At 54.2% G+C, this 21,414-nt stretch overlaps 2 protein-coding genes across 2 annotated transcripts; both read left to right on the top strand.

Annotated features, from left to right (window-relative positions):
* Nucleotides 1–527: 527 nt before the first annotated feature.
* Nucleotides 528–4,480, top strand: C8A04DRAFT_34319 (uncharacterized protein; the record flags this gene model as incomplete). The annotated part of the gene is made up of 7 exons (XM_062782793.1): nt 528–624; nt 796–1,658; nt 1,746–2,840; nt 2,901–3,120; nt 3,654–3,687; nt 3,900–4,020; nt 4,139–4,480. 7 exons carry the CDS (start codon nt 528–530, stop codon nt 4,478–4,480), a joined length of 2,772 nt encoding a protein of 923 aa, XP_062640475.1.
* A 6,809-nt stretch (nt 4,481–11,289) lies between these two features.
* On the top strand, nt 11,290–16,288 carry C8A04DRAFT_9204 (glycosyltransferase; the record flags this gene model as incomplete). Its single annotated transcript, XM_062785396.1, has 4 exons — nt 11,290–12,725; nt 12,864–14,858; nt 14,928–15,540; nt 15,608–16,288. 4 exons carry the CDS (start codon nt 11,290–11,292, stop codon nt 16,286–16,288), a joined length of 4,725 nt encoding a protein of 1,574 aa, XP_062640474.1.
* Between the last annotated feature and the right edge of the window lie 5,126 nt (nt 16,289–21,414).

The following is a 21,414-nucleotide window of genomic DNA, read 5'->3' as shown; positions in this document are numbered from 1 at the left end:
AGGGTGTGGGGCGGGTTCCGCCAAGACTTCCCTGTTGGCTACCAGCCACACTTCCGCCACACAGCCCGACAAGCTGGCGGGACCGACCTGGAACTTGTCCTTTTCAATGAGGGGACAACAATCCGGCGCCCGAGCTTGTGGAAGCGAACGTGGAAAGCGGCGCACCAACCCCAGCACTACATCTGCGATCCGGCCCACGATTCTCCCGGAACTCCACGGTGAAGCCGCCGCCGCACTCGATTGATCTCCAAACTCGAAAGTTATCGACCGACAGCGACCGACTCCAGGGTGCGCAAGCTCGACTCGCTAACCTAGTCCACACAAATATTCGTACACGATTCCTGGCAAGGTGCGGCGGCCGCCACTTCAAGCTCAACGCCAGATCGGGACTGATGACAGCTTGCATATAGACCCCTTCTAGGCACGCCGTTATCTCGAATCCTTTCTCCGAGTCTCTGCCCCAACTTCACCCATAACCGCATCTTGAAAACCGATTACCTGAACCGACCACATCATTATCCTCCGCGATGGACCACGACGCTTTAAAGGAGCAATGGGGCGAGGTTGAGGACCGCGATGGCGTCCGTCTGAGCTGGAACGTCTTCCCCAGCACCCGTATGGTGTGTTCGCCACCCGCAACATGATAATGTGGTAGTAACTCTCCTTTTCTTGCGGAAGCTGATACGGTTCTAGGAAGCGTCGCGGTTGGTCGTCCCCATTGGCGCTCTCTACACGCCCCTCAAGGAGAAGCCCGATACGCCCCTCTTGCAGTTTGAACCCGTCACCTGCAAGCAGCCATGCCGCTCAGTTCTGAACCCCTTCTGGTAGGCTCTTGCCCTTGGCCACCCCGCCCCGAGAGCGTGACGCTTACCAGTTCCGACAGCCAGGTCGACGTGCGCGCCCGCCTCTGGATCTGCCCCTTTTGTCTCTCGCGGAATCCCCTACCGCCCCACTACAAGGACATCACCGCCAACGCTATCCCACCCGAGCTGCATCCGTCGAACACGACCATCGAGTACAGGTTGTCGCGCCCTGCCCCAAGTCCGCCCATTTTCCTCTATGTCGTGGACACGTGCCAGGAAGAAGACAGCTTGGCCGCCCTAAAGGAGTCGCTTATCATGAGCCTCAGCCTGCTCCCCGAGCATGCGCTGGTTGGCCTGATCACCTATGGGACCATGGCGCAAGTTCATGAGATTGGTTACACCGAGTGTGCCAAATCGTACGTTTTCCGAGGTAGCAAGGAATATGCCGCCAAGCAAGTCCAGGAAATGCTCGGCCTTGTACAACCGGCCATGCGCCCGGGTATGCCCGCGCACCAGCCAGGCAGGTCCATGCCGATGGGCCCTGCCTCCCGGTTCCTTCTGCCCGTGGCTCAAGCTGAGTTCCAGCTCACCAAGGCCCTCGAGCAATTGCAGAAGGACCCCTGGCCAATCTCTAGCGACCGTAGGAACCTGCGCTGCACCGGCGTGGCGCTGTCTGTCGCTGTTGGGCTGCTTGAGACGTCGTTCCAGAATGCCGGTGGACGTATCATGCTCTTTGCTGGTGGCCCCGCCACCGAGGGCCCCGGTATGGTCGTTGGCCCCGAGCTGAGGGAGCCCATTCGTTCGCATCACGATATCGACCGCGATAACGTCAAGTACTACAAGAAAGCGCTCAAGGTAAGTTGTGCGCCACCTCGTACGACAGCTGCGTCGGACGGGCCCTCTCTAGGGGAATGTCATGTCGGGTCGCTGACGCCATAGTAGTTTTACGATAACCTTGCTAAGAGGACCGCCCACAACGGCCACACTATCGACATCTTTGCTGGTTGTCTTGACCAGGTCGGTCTTCTGGAGATGAAGGGCCTCTGCAACTCCACAGGTGGCCACATGATTTTGACGGATAGCTTTACTTCTTCCATGTTCAAGCAATCCTTCATCCGCATCTTCGAAAAGGATGGGGACGATAACCTCCTGATGGGCTTTAACGCTGTGCTTGAGGTTCTCACAACCAAGGAGCTCAAGGTCACTGGCTTGATCGGGCACGCGGTATCCCTGAACAAGAAGTCCACTTCGGTGGGTGAAACGGAGTGCGGTATTGGTAACACCTGCTCTTGGAAGATGTGCGGCATCGACCCCAAGGCTAGCTATGGTGTCTACTTTGAGATCGCCCAGGGTGGCCAATCACAACATCAGCAAAGCCCCCAAAAGGGTATGATCCAGTTCCTAACCTACTACCAACATTCCTCCGGCCAGTTCCACCTCCGCGTCACCACAATTGCGAGGAACCTCAGCGGGCCCGCGGGCGACCCCGCGATTGCGCAATCATTCGACCAAGAAGCCGCGGCTGTCCTCATGTCCCGAATCGCCGTCTTTAAGGCCGAGGTTGATGACGGACCTGATGTTCTCCGTTGGGTCGATAGGATGCTTATCAGGCTGTGCTCAAGATTTGCGGACTACCGCAAGGACGACCCGTCGTCGTTCCGCCTGGAGAAGAACTTCACTCTCTATCCGCAGTTTATGTTCCACTTGAGGAGGAGCCAGTTCCTGCAGGTGTTCAACAACTCGCCAGATGAGACGGCTTTCTACAGGCACGTACTCGACCACGAGGACGTCAGCAACTCCCTCGTCATGATCCAGCCCACCCTCGACTCATACACTTTCGACCAAGAAGGCGGACAGCCGGTCCTCCTAGACTCCACTTCCATCCAACCGACCCACATTCTCCTTCTCGATACGTTCTTTCACATCCTCATCTTCCACGGCGAAACTGTCGCCGAGTGGAGAAAGGCCGGGTACCAGGACCAGGAGGGCTACGAGAATTTTGCTGCTCTCCTGGAGCAGCCAAAGGAGGACGCAAGGGTAAGTCTTCTTGTGCAATTCCCCGACTCCACGGAAGCCATTGCTGACCCACATTCCTAGGATCTTATCACCGACCGCTTCCCCCTCCCTCGTTTCATCGTCTGCGACCACGGCGGTTCCCAGGCGCGTTTCCTCCTCTCCAAGCTCAACCCGTCGACCACACATACGTCGGGCGCTGGGGCGTACGGCGGCGTGGGCGCTCAAAGTGCACAGACAATCTTCACCGATGATGTGTCCCTGCAAACATTCATGGAGCATCTCATGAAACTGGCTGTGAGTGGTACAAACTAAGTCATTGTTCCAGGGATGGGCCGAGTGAGGGGGGTTGAGGGGAAAGACGAAGACGATGGATTGTAGGCATGTTTAGAGGAGGGGTCTGTGACCGTCTAGCGTCAGTGTTATATGTGAACCGATATTGCCGATGAAAATAAGCTGTTCCCCTGACGTCTCCCTTTTGCTGTCGGTATTGTGAACACCTTGCCTGCCGTGGCTGCGACTTGGTGGTTGGCGAAAATGTCCCCACTTTTCAATGTGGCTGAGAATGTCACTTCCAATCTAATTGTGGCGGCCCCTCCATCCGCCCCGCCGAAAAATTGTCAGCCACACACCCCAAAATCTTAGGGCAGGCAGGGAAAACCCACAACTGCGATTTTTTTGCGATATCGTTGACTTTGATCCTCGGCACGGCTGCATCCCCTACCACCAACACCAACCGAGTCCGTCATTCACAGAAGCCGTCACCATGCGTAAGTTGAATATTTTCCGTTGCTAGCGGTCGAATTGTTTTGATTGCTAATTTGCGGAATTGTACAGCTCCTAAGGTCGACCCCAACGAGATCAAGGTCATGTAAGCTCCAATGGCCTTCTCCCACCATCAATCACCACCTCTTCTTCCTCCGCCCCTCCCGATTCCCTGCCCGCGGTCGCGCGCGCCTCTTTTATGCGAATGCGAATGCGTACCCAGCCGAGCGATGAGAATTTGGGAGGGAGTTGGCGAAACGATTGGGAAAGACGAGATTATTGTGATCACAAACGCTGACGATGATCGCCGTTTTGCAGCCACCTCCGGGCGACCGGTGGTGAGGTCGGTGCCTCTTCGGCTCTTGCCCCCAAGATCGGTCCTCTCGGTCTCTCGCCGAAGAAGGTCGGTGAAGATATCGCCAAGGCCACTGGTGACTGGGTATGATCACCCCTTTTCGCAAGAAGAAGACCGAGAAAAACATGAACGATTGGAGATGGGAGGAATCAAGAGAGGAAACAGTTTTCTGACCATTGCCGATCTGCGCACCGCTATACAGAAGGGTCTCCGCGTGACCGTCAAGCTCACGATCCAAAACCGTCAAGCCGCCGTCTCGGTCGTCCCCACAGCCTCGTCGCTCATCATCCGGGCGCTCAAGGAGCCCCCTCGTGACCGCAAGAAGGAGAAGAACATCAAGCACAACAAGTCCGTCAGCCTGGATGAGATCATCGACATTGCGAGGACAATGAAGTACAAGTCCTTCTCCAAGGACCTGAAGGGGTGCGTGAAGGAGATCCTGGGCACTGCCTTCAGCGTCGGTTGCCAGGTGGATGGCAAGAGCCCGAAGGCCGTCAGCGATGCGATCGAGGAAGGCGAGATCGACAGTACGTTTATTTTTTAAGGCCGTTATTCTCCTATGGGCCTGTTTATGGGCCCGTCCGGAACGCATTTGCTAACGTGATTACAGTTCCTGAGGAGTAGCCTCGTCACGAGTGAAGGTCGGTTTGGGAAATTCTGGGCATGTCATTAGGAGTTCAGGGCTTGCTTTACACCAGGCTTGCCAGACAACGGCAAATCAAATCAAAAGAACGATTTCATGGCCGAGTATGGGTGCCTCCGTCAGAAATCGGCTCAGACTATCTGAAACCAAGGTTTTGTTGCCATCCCCGGATATCCTCCCCTCCCCTGTTCCTCCTCTCTCACCGCGTCCGCGCCATCCCACCAACCCATCTCCCATCCCGCGTGGGGTCAAGGATTCATCGCCGAGACTCTCCGTCTCCGACTTGGCGTATCTACCCCCTCTCCGCTCCTGGCTGTTCACTCCGGAAACGACCTGCTTCCCCATGGTCCTTTCGGCTCTTTGTGCTCAGGAAGAAGAAATGTTGTGACGTCCGATTACTCACCATGGCTTTCGTTGGCACTTCGGTGCTATGGAAGTCGAGGTCCATATTTCCGGTCGATATCTGTTTTATTGTCCCTCTATGCTTTGATACCTCCACCGATACTGTCTACCTTCCCTAGGTCTTCAATACCTCGAAGCCTCCATGCAACGCAATCTCCGTAGGAACTAGTATGGGGTCAAAGCCGTGCTATTCGGTCTGTTGTGCCGACTTGAATCTTGCCTCTCGCCTTACATGTACTTCTTGTTTCATCAAGTTACTTGCTCACCGCGAAATAAGAGACTCCAAGGCACAACAAATGATCTGAAATTTTTAACGTTTGCTTCTCTGTTTTCTCAGCTTCAACATGATACCCGAGACAGAAAAGACTACAAGCACTTTGGCGGGGAACAACAGCTAGGATGCTACATATGTCTTAGCCTTTTCCTTTCCTTCTGTCCGCTTCCTTGTTTCCTTCTGTTCCGGTCTCGTGTCACCAGTTCGGGAACACGCGCTTTAGAATGAGACAGACAGACAGATAGCGAGAAAGTCGAGGGGGGATAAATAAGACAGATGCCTCCTCCCGAAACAGACGGCGAATTCCACGTTTATTTCCTGCTCTGTTTAATGGTGTGTTGTTTGACCATACATTGTCTCGAGTTTGTTTTGTCGTCGGCACATCTAAATCCCACCTTCCCAGCCGCAACATATTTGAATCGTTCCTTCTCCCACATGTACAACCAACTTTACCAAGATCACCAACTCTCGGCTTTTCAAGAACTATCCAAACAAAAATAAACACCCCATGGATAATAATGCCTTGTTCTCCGTATCCAGGTCACAAGCGCGCGTGTGTAATACGTGACGTTAGGAGATCCCTGTTGTACAGCATACCCGCCATTTACCATTGGCTACTCTACGACGGCATGGGCAAGGGAAAAGTATACGGGAATACACTTTGCGTTATTACTACAAGATAAATGTGACGCGAGGTGACCTGAGGCAATGCAGTATGATGTATGATGTCTCGGGCCTTACAAGTTCCCAACATCTCTGGCGGCGAACAGGGGCCTACCGGAAGGGTAGTTGCATTGTGCATGTATGTATGCACGCGTACAAGTACGGAATCGGGCATGGTAACGCAGGAGAGATATTTGCCTTGCAGCCTGCTAGATAGGTGCCCGACTTATACCTTTGGAAAGATTAAATTGTGAGGTTGGGTGAAAATGAAAGTGATGGACGAGCGGCGTTTTGAGGGTAGAAGACGAAACAGGGCTGGCTGGCCCCTCGGCGAGGATGAACTAGGAGATATCAAGCCGGAGGAGGAGTGAGCAGTGAGCCCAGGGCTAATTAACTCGTGGGTACTACTTCCAGTCTGCGAGGTCCCGACAAGCCGCCTCGCCCATTCTATCCTCCTACTTGCCAAGTTATCCACCCGAGTTCAGCTTACACCGGGGCTACCTCGGTCTCGGGCGTCATGGCTTATCCTGGGGCTAGGATATTAAGGCCAGATATTTTAGTCTTGGCCTATTGCATTTGGCTTGCATTCTGCTTGCATTCTGTGTGGTTCTTTTGGTACCGTTGACCCTGTTCCCTTCCGCCGGTATTAACCCTCCCCTTCCTTTCCGTTCGCAGGTTTCCGGGGCTGGACGGTTGAGTTTGCGGGGACATGGGTTGATAGGCGCCGTGTAGCTCCGAAGACGTACATGTGATGCTGCGCCCTGCATAGACGAAATCGTGTTAAGAAATTCGCAGAAATACAGGTCTTGCGGTTACCTATCTACAAATCTTTCTTGCCCGGCCTCGGTCTACATTTAGAGGCTGCCTGCTCACCCACGTATGTGGAGGGCTGCACGGGATTCACACGGGCTTACCTTGTGTCACCTCCCACCTTTGTTGTGGCCACCTCAACCTCTCTGACGTGTTGTGGTGCCTTACCCTCCCTCTTCTTGACTTCTCGCAAGGACCTCTGTGGCTCCCTTTCTCCCTCGCCTCATCTGACCGATGACCGACGAGGAGCGGCCCGGGTTGACCCGCCTAGCGCGGCTAGAGAAGATAGGTCTCGAAAGCGGTTGTGGAAAACAGGCTAACTGACAAGTTGGCAGGCAAGGGCGAGAAGAGAAAAAAAAAACCACTCACCACCCAACGCATGAAGAGGGAAAAAATTGATGCGGGTTGACCACTCAGGAAAAGGGTTGGTGGTTGATCGGCCGGCCGTTTGCCTCGCCTTTGCCGCATCCTTGCTTGCTTGTTTGGCTCGGTGTGTGTGATGGATATGTTGTGTGCCGAGCATCCCGTTGGTAGGTGCCGCGGTGCTGTCGAACGGAATAAGTTTATTGTCGTTGGTGTCGTTGGTGTCGTTTTTTTTGACGTGTAGTTGAGATAGATAGAATCAAGGAGTCGGTTGTTGACAACATGTAGAGGCATGGCGAAGAGGTGGAGTGAAGGGTGCCTGGGGAAGTCGATATCAGGGATTCTGAGCGTGGCGACCGTTTTTTGTTTGCTTGGCCATAACGTTAGGCCAAAGGGACAAGTGAGACTAGTTAGGCAGATTCATGGTATGAGATCATTCGCTCGGAAGAATGGCCTAACGGAAACCGGCCTCTTCGGAGCTGGGTGCTCCTTTCGAATCTAGGAGAAGACGAGAAGACAGAGCAATCCTATATTCCCATTCTCTCTAAGGTCCAAGATTATCCCCAAGCGCATGTGCTCAAGTTAGTTATCTCCACTGGTTTTCAGTTGTGAGAGATCTCCCACGTTCATTGCAATGTGGAGCGGCTTTCGGTGGATGAAGGGTTTGAGCTATCCGTTGTTTGGCCGTTGGAGGGGTCAGGTCCGGCTAAGATCGTCGCCAGTTTTGGCTAACTTCTGGCACGCCATGTGCCGCTCATGAGCGAAGGCGCAGATCCTTTGCTGACGTCCGCAGGATTGAATTCGTGTTCCTGGTGTTACTGGCGAGGAGAGGTATTCTGGTTGCTGGGAAAATTAGACAATTCTTGACTTGGACAGATTGCGCGGATGTTATGGGCTGTGGGCGATGTGGGCTGTGTAGGTTCCGTGACGGTTGTCAGCCGACGACAGGGGTACCTCAGGATAACAAGAACCATAAGGAACTGAAAAATAGGATATCTGTCAAGCGTTAACTGCTTCCAAGATTGAGGGCAATTCTAGAAAAAGTAAGAAGGCGTCTTCGAACTTCTCAAAAGCCAGCGCATTTCATCCTGTACACTATTTTTTCTGTTTTATCGTTCGCTTCCATACATGAGTTCGCGCCCCCTGTCAGGACCCTTCATCAATCTCGGAGTCTTGGTGTCTTGGCTGCCGCTGGGCTGCGGCGTTGTGGCCGTTTGCGTCCCCACACTCACCCTTCCCGCGGCAGGGGTTTATTCTTGGGGATGCTGCAGAGTGCATTTTTGATGCTGGGACGGGAGAGAGCAGGGCTTGATTCCAAGTGGCGGGGGCAAATGGGGGGTCGGTTATGTCTAACTTCAAAATGGCAAATGAATAATAAATGGATGGCACACTTATAAACGAACGTCTCATCATCACACTTTCGATCTCAAAGGGCGGGACTTGTGAATGCGGCTCTCGATGAGGATGCAGGGGATGCGCTGGAAGCTGGGGAAATCCATGGCCGGGAAGGGAAGGATGATGATGGAAGGCGACGCAAGCGGCCGGATGGAGTGGGCCCCCCATCTCACCCGTCCACGCCATCTCATGCCGGCCAGCCGTTCAAGGTCGGGCGGCCTGCGTGCGGCCAAGTGAGGATTTGGCGGTCGTGCCGGCCCTACCGGTCGGTCCCACCCACGCACCCGACTCCCCACTGCAACAGTTACTGAAGGATGAATGGATGTGGACGGGATTGTGGAAGCGACCGACGCGATCGCTTGTTTCGCTTCATTTCATGGATGTGTGTGGCATGTGTCTGACTGGCTGCATGGACAGGTTGTCACGCCTCCACGCTTCAGGAAAAACGAAATGTGACTCGGATCTTGAGAGGCTCAGAGGTGCAGCGGGCGCATCTGAGGGCTGGTAGGCACGCACGGCATCACGGCAAAGGTGGCTTTTTCAGCCTTTTTTTCAGCCAGTGGGCGTGCTGATCGGGCGATTCGCGGGGAGACTGGTCGGGCAGCTTGGTTGAAGTGCATGCATGTTTCTGATCGGCCTGCAGCAAGTGCTCAAAAGAGGGTGCTGTGGCGTGTGTTGCTGAAGAGTGAGCCCTGTCGTTGGTGATCTCTTGCTGCAAAAACGGGCGCATTGACGCTTACTGTGGAGGTTTTGAAGCTCGACCGAGAGAAGCTTCCAAGGGTTGCCTGTGGTGGCTTTTGAGAACGCAAGAAAGAAGCAGATAGGGCAAGCGGGAAGGAAATAACCGGAAACACTTTGGGTTCGCGTACATAGTAATATCACATCCAAGAATAGTTATTCTCATGACAGAGGCACATCAGATATACATAATACGACACACGAGTTGTCTTGTCCCTCGCTTGCCAAGTTGTCTCCCACCACCTATGTTTCTCATAACTCTCCAAATATGGGCGGGATCGGTGGTGGGATTGCCGCATTGTCTGACTGCCTGTCTGACCCTTGTGGTTCCATTGGATTTGGGATCCTCGCCGCCGGCAAGCAGCACAGCAGAAGGCACATACACGTACATACACAGCAAAACACACCACGCCTGTAATGATCTACCTTGTCGGGTCGCACAACTGGCGTGGCAGAAGGGCAGAGAAGCACGCCTGATGAGGCTGGTACTGCTATTTTTTATTTATTTATTAAATCTTTGCCTTTTGTTGCGTTGCCTTATTTTTATCTGCGCCGCCTATCAGGACGGCCTCTCTTAACGGATGGCAGGGTTGAAGCAGGTTTTATAGCAGGGCTTTGTCGTACCGATATTAATGAAAGGAAGCACACCCTAGGTCGCAGCCCACCACCCATGTTCAGGAGGGTGACATGGCGTTGCCCAACGCACTCGAACTGGAGACGCTCGACACCACCAGCAACGCCCAGTGGCCCCCCGGGTGGCCCCCCAAGCGTTGGTGTTTGGCACGAACCCAGCTGTGATTGTTCGGCCGGTAGCCAGGTCGTGCTGCATCATGCTGCAGCATGGGCCTTAGCGCCCCCACGACCCTGGGTACGGTTGGAGGGTAGGCTCCGGGAGGGTGTGGGAGAAGGCACCAAGATGGAACCCCCCAAACAGCCCCATCCATGATCCCTATAGTATAAAACACACTCGCATGCCCTATGCGTGCCCTTGCACCGCCGGGCAAGCCCGCAGCCTGTCGTGCACCATCTGGCTTTTGCACCCGGCGGTGTTCCACATCTGAACTGGCACCTTTTCACACGCCGGTCCCATCTGATTGCTTCCGGCTTGGAACGTTGGAACGGTGCGTGTTCAACATCGAAGAAACCACAGCACCCGGAAGCAAGGCCAAGAAAGGGGAAGAAAAAGAATGAATGGAAAGAGCGATCCATCAGCAGGGAAAAACGAGGCTTGAGGCGTCATTATTGGCCGCAATTGTCATCGCACCTTCCCGCTTTCACCCCAGACACAACGGGATCGGCACGGTGACTTTGCACGTTCCCCCGCCCACTGCTGCTGCACCCCTCCTTCCGGAACGTGCTCTGCACTTCATCCAGTCTCATCAAGCAAATCCCATCTCCACCTCTGACCCCGCCAGGATCCTTTCTCATCAATAAAAAACATTGAGAAGCAGCTACAGTCAACAAGAGGCGGAGTTGAAGGAGTTGTTTTGTCGTTTCTACTGTGATAATATCACTGGCGACCAAGCGGAGGCCATCATTATTTTCTCAAACCTTTTCAACCTCGACCGATTATCGACCGGCCGCGAATCACACTTTAACGGACCGACCTGTGTGTTGTATGGTTGGGGGTCCCGGGCGGCATTGGCTGAGTTTACGCCCTGCTCAGTCTCTCGCCATTGCCCAAATGGAGCGTGGGAACCTCGAGGGTTGAAGTGCTCGGCGATTCCCCAAACGAAAGTTCGGGACAATTGTCCTGCTCGGCGTGTTCGATATCATCAGCTATCTTAGCCACTCGACGACTTCAGGGACACAGCGCGCAACAGCGAAGCGAGAAACGACGATACCCAACCACGACACGCTCTGACTGGCACAGGGCAATGACGACTCGCTCCTGATTTTACACGAGGGCATCACCACCATCCTCACTGTCACTCCTTAGAATTTGATTTTCGAACTTCGATTCTCATCCCATCATTTGACGGCCTTTTATCGTTCAATCTCTTCCCTGTCGACCGAATCTCGACTTGATGACACCATCCGTCCCACCATGTTACCTCTCGTCCAGATGCACCAGGTGGTGCCACCCCCGTTCGGCTTTCTCGATCATGAACAACACAAATCCGAGTATCCCCCATCACATCACCATGGATCCGGATCCCATTTCTCTCACATCCGCAGCGGCCAACATACCCCAGCACTTCATCGAATCACCACCAGCTTCAACCGACTACATGCCCACGACCAAGCTGAGCACTCCTTGCGGCGCAAAACTCCTAGAGGAACTATCGACAACGGGTACGATGGCTCACTAACTCACTTGGTCTCAGGCCCCCCGCCTCTAAAGCATATGATCGTGCCGGCCGCCTCTTCTCAAATCCATCCCGCTGCTGTGGCCCAAGGACACCCTAACCAACCAGTCGTCGGATTGCTGCAGCCGCAGCAGCCGCAGCAGCAACCCTCTGTCGGCCCTTGGGCATATCCCGCTGCCGTACCGACGGCCCAAATCGGCCATGGGATAGAATCGATGAATGGCCCCCAAGGCGTGTCGGGGAGATGGATGGTACAGGCGCCACATCCGGCCTTGGAATCTAATGTCGGCGATCGGGTCACCTATCAGTCACCAATGCCCCAGCACAATTATTATACCCTCTCCGGCATGCAACCTTCCTATGGGCCAGGGTATCAACAGCCATTGCCTCAGACGGTCTATAGTCCCAGCGGCTACGGCGGGGCCTTTAGCTACCAGGCTATGGTCCCGCTCGCGAACAACTACACGCCGCAAAACTCGATTGGCAGTGCTTTCATGGGACCGCAGTCCATGCTCCATCATGGGCTGCTCAACGCCCCAGGCTTAGGACAACCACACCATTACGGTCTCCCCGTGCCAAGTCACCCTCTCGATGATGGATTTGCCCGCTATGGCTATAACAATCAAATGGGGCGCAACCCTTCTCATCATGGGCGAAATTCGGTTTCGATGACCCCAACCGGGGTCGGAATTGGGACCACAAATCTGGCTGCTGGTGAAGTACCCTCCCCAGCTCGGTTCAAGGAACGGGCGTTGCAAAGTGCCCACAAAGCCTACAGCGAGCTGCTCAGCTACCTCACACACATAAAGAAACCACAACATGGACGCAGCGGCTCCACATCACGGCCGTCGTCCAAGATCATGATGTACCCCACACCAGCAACCAGCGGAAGCACTGTCCAACCACCTGTGCCACCACTTGGAGATCCCACAGCGAACTACATGCAACAAATGGCCCAGAACGAGGCAGCTGCGCGGATGTTTGGCCAGAGTTTTTATCAGCGAGGATATCACGAGGCTGGCACGCCCATTCTGAATGCGAGGGCTTCCCTCTCTGTGCTATCCACCCTATGTGAGCAGAGTGGTTGGAAATGGGTCGAGGGCATGTTGTTGGGAGGATGTCTTCACTACGGCTTGGAGTGTTATGAGAAGGCGTTGGAATGGTTTAGGAGGATTGAGAACCTGGACCCGAGGTGCGTTTTACGTGGCATTCTCTTTTATCTCTTTTGGCCCTTGATTTTCGTTCGCTTTCTTCTTCTCTCATATCCCGTTTCTTTTTCTCTTCCTTCATCGCGCCATCGGAGTGCTATGCTAACTTCATTCTGACCTAGCCACGTGGAATCGATCTCAAACATTGCTGCAGCCCTGTACTGTTTGAACAGACCCGACGAGGCCGAGCAACAATGGCGGAGAGCCATCAAGCTCCGACCCACCTATCTTGAGGCTGTTGAGCACTTGGTGAGCCTGCTATGCTCATTGAACAGGAGTCCCGAAGCGGTTAAAGCGGTCGAATACGTCCAGCGATGTTTGAAAGTGCCGTCCGGTCTCGATGCGCCCCGCGAGCAGGCTAGTGAAACTGCGAGCGAAGCCGACATCGCGTCACCGATGACGCTCGCCGAATCGACTGCGGATACCTATGTTCTCGACATCGACAACATCGACAGCCCGGAGCAACGATTCGCCATGGCCACAGAAGACCGCAAGGCGCCAGGCTTTGGCTCAAGCGGTTACCGTATTCCGGGCAGCGAAAATGGCCGGATGGTACAACTTATCCACGCCAAGGGGAACATGCTGTACAATCTTAAGGATATCGACCGCGCCTCGGAAGCGTTTGAAGAGGTTGTCATGATGAGCGCCGGGAAGCAAATACAGGGCGTAAAATCTCTGATTAAGAGGATACAAACTGTCCTAGCACCGCGAGACCCTGTCTCGGGGCAACGACTAGTTTCGCTTCAAGAAAGCCTTTCCGCCCCGCTGCTACTCCTACCAGAGAAGGCGAAGCTTACAGCGCAATATGTCTTTGCTCCCACCGGCGGCCAGCTCCCCGGTCTCCAGCACGTGGTCGACAACTACTACAAGAGGAATGCGGTGGCGACAACGAGCAATTCACTGTTGTCTCTGGCTAAGATCTACCAAGACGCCATGTCGAACGGCGGCCAGAGCTCCGGTCTTGCTCGGCCTTCGGCAGGTGTCGGTGACATTCTGTCGCTGTACTATCTGTCCCTGTCCCTCCAGGAAAGCCCTTCGACGGCAAATAACGTGGGCATTCTCTTGGCTGGCGTGCAGCAAACCGCACCGGCCCAGTTCCGCTCGGTATCCGACATGACCCTCATGGCTAGTGTGCCGGGTATTCCCCCCGGCAGCGGGCTGTCTCTCGCGTTCGCATACTACCAATACGGCCTCACACTGGATCCGAAACATGTACACCTTCACACTAATCTTGGCAGCCTTCTTAAGGACATAGGGCAGCTAGACATGGCCATCTCGATGTACGAGCAAGCTGTGGCGTGTGACGGGTCTTTCGACATCGCCTTGACCAACCTAGCCAACGCGGTCAAAGACAGGGGCCGTGTTAGCGACGCGATCAAGTACTATCAACGGGCCGTTATCGCCAACCCCGATTTTGCCGAAGCCGTGTGCGGGCTCTCGACGGCGCTCAATTCTGTATGCGACTGGAGGGGCCGAGGTGGTGTGTTGCTTGCTGGCGGCAAGTACGACCGATGGCACGTGGATGAAAAGGGCATGCTCCAGGATGCTAAGGGACAAGGCCAAGGGAGCGGCTTAATGAAGCGTGTTGTCGAAATCGTCGGGCGCCAGCTCAAGGAGTCGTCCACCTGGGGGTGCGGTGCCTTGCATGAGCAGTCGATCCTCCAGCTTGCTAACGAGCTGAGAGATGCCGGAACGGCCGCCACTGACCCATTCCTGGATGTGGGAGCTGAGCTGCGGAAATGGGCTGGACGGCCCGGCGAGGGTTACCGGATTCTCCGTCTCATTGAACGTGCCACGGTTGCTGCCATGCGTACCTGGTATCAGGACAAGCATTTCCACGGCACGCCGTCCCCAACAGGGTATCGCCGACCCAAGCTTCCCACGAGCCTATCAGTCCCGTCTGCACCGACGGTTCTGCCCTTTCATACATTCACTTGCCCGCTCCCGGCCAAGGAAGTCCGCTTGATATCGCAGAGGAACGCGCTTAGAATTTCGTTTTCGACCCTCCGGTCTCCTTGGATCCCACCGATTGTTTACCCACCCCCCGATCCGCCAAGCCCGCAGCTGAACGTCGGTTATGTGTCTTCCGATTTTAACAATCACCCTCTGGCTCATTTGTAAGTTTTATCTGATACACCCCGTCGTCCTTCTTTTGTCTGTTTGTCCAGCGTCTGACTGCTCTCCAGGATGCAATCCGTCTTCGGCATGCACAACCCGGGGCGTGTCAAGGCCATTTGTTACGCCACGACAGCGAGCGACAAGTCCATCCACCGGCAGAAAATCGAGAAGGACGCGCCAGTCTTCCACGACGCCAGCTCATGGTCTCCCGACCGGTTGGTCCGGCAAATCGTTGAGGACAAGATCCACATCCTGGTCAACCTCAACGGCTACACCCGCGGGGCTCGCAATGAGATCTTTGCGGCACGCCCCGCCCCCATTCAGATGTCATTTATGGGCTTTGCTGGCACGCTCGGAGCTGAATGGTGCGACTACCTCCTTGCTGATGCGACCGCCATCCCGCCCTCGACACTGCGGCCTCACCGGAACAACCTGACGCTCGGCGACGTCTTCCGCGACGAGGCAGATGCCGACGCCGAAGATTGGATCTACTCGGAGAACATTGTTTTTTGCCGTGATACCTTCTTTTGTTGTGATCACGCGCAGTCCGCGGATGGCCACGACGAGCGGGAGATGACATGGGAGCAAGATCAACAAAGACGGTGGGAGATGCGGAAGAGCATGTTTGGGAATCTTCCAGATGACGCCATCATTCTTGGGAACTTTAACCAGCTATACAAGGTATGATCACGCAAGAGAAGCAACCATCATTACTTTCGACGTGTTCATCGCTGACACCCCTATCTAGATCGACCCGACTACGTTCCGATCTTGGCTGCGCATCCTCGCGGCCTGTCCGAAGGCCTATCTCTGGCTCCTCCGCTTCCCCGACCTCGGTGAGACCAACCTCCGCCGCACGGCGCGCGAATGGAGTGGCGAAGGCGTGGCTAGTCGTATCATCTTTACGGACGTCGCGCCTAAACTGAAGCACATTGCGCGCGCCCGGATCTGTGATCTGTTCCTCGACACCCCCGAGTGCAACGCCCACACGACCGCAGCCGATATCCTTTGGTCCAACACGCCGCTCCTGACTCTGCCGCGCTACGAGTACAAGATGTGCTCGCGCATGGCCGCGTCCATCCTCAAGGGCGCCTTGCCCAAGGGCCCTGAGGGCGAACGCGCGGCCAGCGAGCTGATTGCTCGCAACGAGGCGGAGTATGAGGAGTTTGCCGTGCAATTGATCAACGGCATGACATATCACCCGGCGCGGGCGGTACGACCAGGACCTGGGTCTGAACCGGGGACCAATACGGTTATTCATTACCGAGAAGGGGTGGGCAGGTTGGCGGAGCTGCGGAAATTGTTGTTTGAGAGCAAGTGGACGTGTGCGTTGTTTGATACCCGGCGGTGGGTGAGAGATTTAGAAGAGGCATACGAGATTGCGTGGGGACGGTGGGAGAGGGGAGAAGGGGGGGATATATACCTTTGAGCGACCTTTTTCTTCCCTTTTCGAGGCTTTTTTTTCTCCTCATTGCGATTTTTCGAGAGGCGTTTTATTTACACGGAGTATGGAAGGGCCTTTGCGCCAACGTGTGTGTGTAGGGTCATGTTACGTGCCTGACTTGGCTTTTCGCTTTGGCTTTGGCTTCACGATGATTTTCTCTCCAGCAAGAAGATTTTTTTTTTTTTTCGAGGACAGGTTGTCCCACACACACGGCGGGAGCCTATGAGACAAAAAAGAGCGTGCTTGATTGATTTTATTATACCATGCCTACGTAGGCGAACTGGACTGTTCTGGGGTTTGTTTCTTTCTTTCCCCCTTTTTCTCTCCCTTGTCATTTTCCATGAATGTCGGGTGGATTTGCTGGGAATTAGAGCTGGAAGTCACCATGGACTGGATGGGTCGGTGGATTGATCTGGAGCGATGATGTGGCAACGGATGAATGGGAGGTATTCATGGAGGGCGGATATGCCCTTAAGTTTTTGTTTGTTTCCCACCCCCCCGGCTGCCTGAGCCAGATGGGTTGGGGTCATGTAAGGTGTTTCGAGGTGTTTTGTTATCCTTGTTTTCTTTTGTTTTTTGGTGGGCAGCGAGGCAGCGCCGGTGCTATTCAGTTCGGGCTGTTTTCCCCCTTTTCTTTTCCTTTTACTCTACTTTGTAATGTTGTGTTAGGTTCACACATGCTGCTGCCCATGGTCCTCCTGCTTGGAGTTGATCATTTACACCAACCACCATTGTCACTGTTGCCAATTGCTTTGTGAGTGAAGGGTCTGGCTTTGATGACGAGGGGTACTGGGTTGTGGGGTCCCTTTCCCCGAGGCAAGTTGGGGAGGTTGTGGATGTTGGTTGATGTTGCTGTTGCTGGTGCTGAGCTTGATGTTATGGATGTTGACTAATGTGTTTCTATGTATGTGTGCACGCAGGTATGTATGTATTGTACCCTCCCTAGCTGGGGTCAGTTGTCTTCTCTCTCTCTGGCTCACACTCTATCCAGCATCATGAGAGGTTTTCTCCGCTTATCAAAAGGGGGGATATTTACTCAGGTGGCACTAGTGGTTAGGTCCTCGCATCCTCCAACCCGAACTGTATCATGGTGAATCAAGTATTTAAGTCCTTCCACATGTGTTTTGCCGTTGTATGATGTGTTATGATGTATGCGTTGCCATGCTCAATGGGTTGGCTGAGAGGTTATGTTTGTTAAGTATCACCGGTAGACTGGCTCGCTGGGAGATGCTCAAGAGAATGACGTTGTGCCGGAAGAACATGCAAAAAGGGGTTAGGATTACAAGTTACTAGGCTTAGCTGATGGGAATGAAGTGCTCGGATCACTCGAACGACGTAAAGACCCTTAATAATCCGTGTTCTTCGGAGAAGTAACCCTTGGGAATGAAGGCCCGTGGGTGTCGGGGTCGTGTATCGTGGGATTAGTCCGCCTACATAAGTACACTCTCCTCCGGGGTTGGATAGAGTTTTGCTACAATTATAATCAGGCCCTCTCTTTTCTGACTGGTCCACGTTGAAGTCATTCAGATCTCTTAGGAGTTGAAGGGCATACCGTGAATATTTGTATGGGTCGTATATGTGGATGTAGGAAACGGGCTTGTGCTTTGGACGGGCGATGCAAAGTAGGACTGTCATCTTGTGGTTGTTTCGCGGGGCACCCATGCGTACGATGAAGCTATTAGTTAGAATTATACAGGTTTATGGTCATTTGGAAGTTAACGTCAAGCTTTGTTGGTGTTGCTCCTCTGTGTCCATCAAGTAAAGTCATCAGGGGGTTGGTGTTTGAGCCTTGCTCCCTGACCTCACTCAACCACTGGGATTTACGTTTTTCGAGCGACTTGTTAGCATCACATACCCTTCGTCCAGAGTGAAGTAACGATACAGTCCAGTCACCAAGACGTGCAACAGAATTCCATGTTCACCTGCATCCTATCTGATACATGGACAACTCTGGCTGTCTTCAACAATGGCTTGCCGGACAACCATGAGCAGCCGTGATCTTTGCCAGCTCAACGTCACGGGTTGCTTCCCACCGAATCCAACCCAAGTGACATCTCCTCTCCAGTATTGAACTATTTGGAATTCAGCCAGCCCCTCTGTCTCCAATACCCATCACATTAGTCACAGGAACGCCCGGACAGCACACCTGCGACTCCATCTCAACTTAAAAACGCCCCTCTCTACAAAACCAAAACCAAAACTGACACATCTTAGCACTATCACGTTAGCTCCTCCGTCGGGCCGCCTAAGGGAAGGGACTTCCCGCGGGTCTCGGGCCCCTCGCTCCCCGTAACTAACCCGAGCGTGAAATGATGAATGGCTGAGACACCGAGCGGCGTTAAACGCCCTGGGGAAGCAAGTGTACGCTATTCTTTCTCTCGGTCAGTTGTTCTCCGAGACCCCAAGAGATCTCAGGAGATCGATTACGAACGATACGGCGATTCAGTGTCTGCGGAGTTTTGCTTATTCCACGACACACTTGTCGTGTTATCACCGTTTCTTTTCCCTCCTAGCGCGTTTGTGTGCCATCACCGACCGGTGTGGCGAAACGATCCGGAACTCCCCTCTCATCAACTAGCCTAAGAGGGAAGAAGAGGCGGGGAGGATGCCACCTCGCTGGGGAAGGACATCTCAGGGGAAAGCAGCTTTGGAAACGCGTAAGTTGGTTCAAAGAGGGGCAGAGAGAGGTCTGGAGATGGGCGCCCTTTCCGGCCGCTCCATCATGATAGCATTGGATGTTAACCAGTCGCCATACCGTGCTTCACCCTCCACCCATCTACCCTCCACTCACTATCCGTATCCCCCTCCCTCCCTCCGAGCGGCTGACACGGGCCCAAGCAGCAGCGCGACGACCAGAACGCAATATCTCCTTCAGCTCGTCCGCCGCCCGGCCGCCCGGCCACCCACCACCTGGCCACCTGGCCGCAGCAAGCAGCAAACGGCGACCACACCCTCCCTCACTCGACCCCGTTCCACCCGAGGGTTTTCCTCTCTCCAGTCAGTCAGTCAGTCCCCTTTGCGCTGCCGACAATAACGTTACAGACCCCCCCTCTTCCTCCCTTCTTTCGCGGCCCTTCCGTTCGTTCAGCTGTGGAAATGCCGACTCGCAATTTCCAGTCCGTCCAACCACAACAACAGACTGGCCTTTTTGTTCTGACGACACAGGGAGAACGGAGAAATTTCCGCTTCCACAAAAACACTAGGAGTAATTGTTCTCGAGTTCAAATAAATAAAATAAAATAAAATAAAAAAATAAAATAAACCGAAAATTGCGATGTGGTAACATCATAGCCAAGGCGAACGCCGTTCAGCTGTCAGCACAGCGCCAGCCAGCCAGCCAGCCAGCCAGCGGACGAACACCGAAGAGTAGGTAGCAATGGTGTAACACAACACACAACGCCGACCGGCCCAAAAGACGGTAGAAACCCGCACTTTCCCCCCCCGTTCACTGTTTGGCGGCCGTCTGTGATGAAAAAAAATCCACCGGTGATACGGTGATACCCCATCATGAGTTGAGACAGGGTCACTGCGCAGACCAGACAGACAGACAGTTACATTTACGCAGTCAGAGACAAGCCACCGTCCCGTTTGAGGGGAAGAACAGGGGAAAAGGGGTGGGGGGTTAACAGTCAATGTGCACTTTGTAAACATACAGCAGAGGCAAAGTACCGATATAAAATACACGTATGGATTACACACACCCTCGGTTAACCACCTCTTCCAGACACTCTCAGGGGGTTCTCCCATCCATCCTGATGGCCTTAGAGTGGCAAAGAATAATGTGTAACTGTGCAGTTAACCAACCCACACTAGTGTAGCTGCTGCAGAAGCGGCCGCCCAGGGAACGGGCGCCAGCAGCCTTCCAAGGCAATGGAAACGGGTTAGCTAGCTAGCTATCGTTCTCTGCGAGGCAGTTGCAGCCGGGGAAGACTTCATTCCATCCGTTGTCTCTCCTCTTAGCTCTTCCTCGTTGTCTTCGCCTGGAGGCACACCTTAGAATCTCCATGAGGGCTGGGAGGGTGTAGCTGGAGATGACCAAAAGCAATGTCTTGGAACGATTCCCTCCTGTGACTACTGCATACCCCCTTTTCTACCGATCTAGGACAGGATAAGCACCTTGTTCGCGTCATCATCACCTCACCATATGCTGAGTCCGGCTATCCTAACCGACCGAAGCGCCGGAGAATCGGCTCGCGGCACTCGTGATTCTGGTGATGTATCCAGATATGCGTGAGATGGGGTTCAGTTCAGCAGCCCAGGCAGGCAAGACAGGCAAGGTAAGGTGAGGGAATCGAGCACACAAAGAAAGACATACATATGTATGGCTGCACGGAATCGTCACGAAGGTGGTGTGTCAAATCAGACCCATCTAGATTGTCATCAGCCAGGTCACACGCCGCACCGCTGTCCGCACGCCCGCCTGCCGACTTCCCATGCCCGAAGCCGGAAGACCGGAGCAATGACATCGCAAGCCACTCCAAGGCAAAGGACCACGGGTGAGTTGAGGGGGGCGAGAATACCCAGACTGAAAAGGGAATGGAAGACCAACCAGAGGAACAGAAACAGCACGATCAAACGCTCGCTAGCCCAGCATGGTGACCCGGTAGCGTCCCGGTTGGTCAAACAAGAAGATGATGGGGAGGGAGTGTGGACAAAATGGGAAGGGTGTCCGCGCTCCCCCCCAAACCGCCCAGCGAAGAAGGAAAAAGGCGAAAAAAAACAAGGAACCTCACCCGCCAGATCAGGTGGAGAAGGAATGGGGAGTAACAAAAGGATTGGAGAGGGAAAAAAGGGAAAAAGAGAGAGGTGAGGGGGGTGTCTGTAAGTGAGACATATCCCAACCGTTCCCAGACAAACACACACCACTCCACCCTCGCACAACATCCCCCCCCCCGGATTCCACTCCTCACCAGTCAAGGCCCACCGTTCGTAGCCGCTGCTGTGATTCAGAACATCCACCCCCTCTTTCCGCCCATCGTGACTTTTCCCGTCCGTACCGTTGCTCGTCCGCCGTTATGGCGTCGAGGTGTTCCGGTCCGCGGGCTCGGTCTCCGTCTGTTGTCCTACTTGGGACAACCAACCCCCGGCTCCCGCTTTAACCAACGTTAACG

This window comes from Dichotomopilus funicola (genome assembly GCF_033296635.1).
Source record: "Dichotomopilus funicola strain CBS 141.50 unplaced genomic scaffold C8A04scaffold_4, whole genome shotgun sequence".
Classification (NCBI taxonomy): domain Eukaryota; kingdom Fungi; phylum Ascomycota; class Sordariomycetes; order Sordariales; family Chaetomiaceae; genus Dichotomopilus; species Dichotomopilus funicola.
Note: the sequence above shows the minus strand (reverse complement) of the source record. Positions and strands in the feature narration are given on the sequence as shown.